The sequence below is a fragment of the Charadrius vociferus genome, unplaced genomic scaffold (genome assembly GCF_000708025.1).
Source record: "Charadrius vociferus isolate BGI_N301 unplaced genomic scaffold, ASM70802v2 scaffold758, whole genome shotgun sequence".
NCBI classification, from domain to species: Eukaryota; Metazoa; Chordata; class Aves; order Charadriiformes; family Charadriidae; genus Charadrius; species Charadrius vociferus.
The window spans coordinates 2929676-2930955 of record NW_009649934.1 but is presented as its reverse complement, the minus strand read 5'-3'; the positions used below and the strand labels follow the sequence as shown (position 1 = coordinate 2930955).

Genomic DNA, 1280 nt, shown 5'->3' with positions numbered 1-1280 from the left:
ACCACCGCACAGCTTGGCTGCCCCACCGTCACCCGGTAGGCACCGGGGGGGCTGCGGCGGGGGTCGGGGTCCAGGTGGGAGCGGAAGGTCATGCCGCACAGCGTCACCCGTGTCTGGCCCCGCAGCGGGGCGCTCCGGGGGTGGAACTGTGGGAGAAGCACCCGCGTCACCCCCAGCCCCGAAAGCCTGGTGATGGCCACGGGTTTGGAGAGCCCCTTCCCCGAGGGGTACGATGCCCATCCCGGGGAGGGGGTCTCCAGACAGAGCAAAGGTCCCACCACATGCCACCCCATCTGCCACCTTCCTTCCCACCCGAGTGCCCGGGAGCTGCAGGGTGCAGGAGGGAACACCGGCGCAGACCTACGTCAGTGAGGACGGGCGGGCAGCTGTCCTGGACCCAGGAGCCGGCGCATTCATGGCGGCGCATGCATCCGTCCCCGCACCAGCCACAGCCCCTGAAGTGCTCCGCCACCCCGCCAGCAGCCCCCCACCCCACCCAGCACCCCGTCCCACCTGGAAGATGCGTCCCTCTGCTGTGCCCAAGTGGGCCACCGTGACATCCCCCAGGGCGGTGACGAAGATGGAGGTGAGGAGGACACCGGCCAGGTGCCCGTTGAACAGGTCCACCTTATAGGAGGTGGCGGGGACAAGGGTGGGCTGGTCCCAGCAGCTGGTGTTGACCACTGGTGCCGAGAGATTCACCTGCGGCCAAGTATGGGTTGGGTGCCTGGAAGCCATCCCCAGCACCCCGACCTCCCCATACCCTCGCGGGCGAGCACCAGCTCCAGCTGTGAGATATTTCAGGGAGCGCCCGATTGCCCAAACTCCTCTCCGGGCTGGGAAAACTTTTTGGGAAAAAACACATCCGCGGCCCCTCCCGCTGCCCCCGTGCGGCGTCAGATCCTGCCCTCCCCTCCCGCCCCATCTGGATGTGGTTATCGCTGCTGGCACCGCAGGGCAGGCTCCCAAAAGGCAGCCCTCCCCGTCCCCGGGGCTGGGCAGGGGGATGAAGGGGGGACAGCAGGCACCAGGGGGTCCCCACTGATGCTCGGGGCCAGGGGTCCCCTCCCCGCTCGCCCTGCCAGCGGTGTGAGTCAGCGATGGTGAGCTGTCTCCTCCGCATGTGGGAAGACAAGGGGATGTGGCGGCACCTCACTCCACGCCTGGCTGAGAACCCCAAAACTCATGTCATGGGTGCTTGGCGGGACCTTGCCTGCAGAGGGGGCCCTGCCGGGACACCCACCCATCCCCGTCCCCGTCCCAGCCATGCTGGGGCTTGT

General features: G+C 68.3%; 1 protein-coding gene across 1 annotated transcript in view; it reads right to left on the bottom strand.

Annotated features, from left to right (window-relative positions):
* Positions 1 to 1280, bottom strand: part of MST1R (macrophage stimulating 1 receptor (c-met-related tyrosine kinase)) — an 11999-nt gene that overhangs the window by 8866 nt on the left and 1853 nt on the right. Inside the window, exons 3-5 of the mRNA XM_009891304.1 lie at positions 514 to 702; positions 365 to 463; positions 27 to 146 (exon numbers count right to left, since the gene is read on the bottom strand). Of these exons, the coding sequence (XP_009889606.1) occupies positions 27 to 146; positions 365 to 463; positions 514 to 702 (408 nt within the window). The remainder of the gene's footprint in view (positions 1 to 26; positions 147 to 364; positions 464 to 513; positions 703 to 1280) is intronic.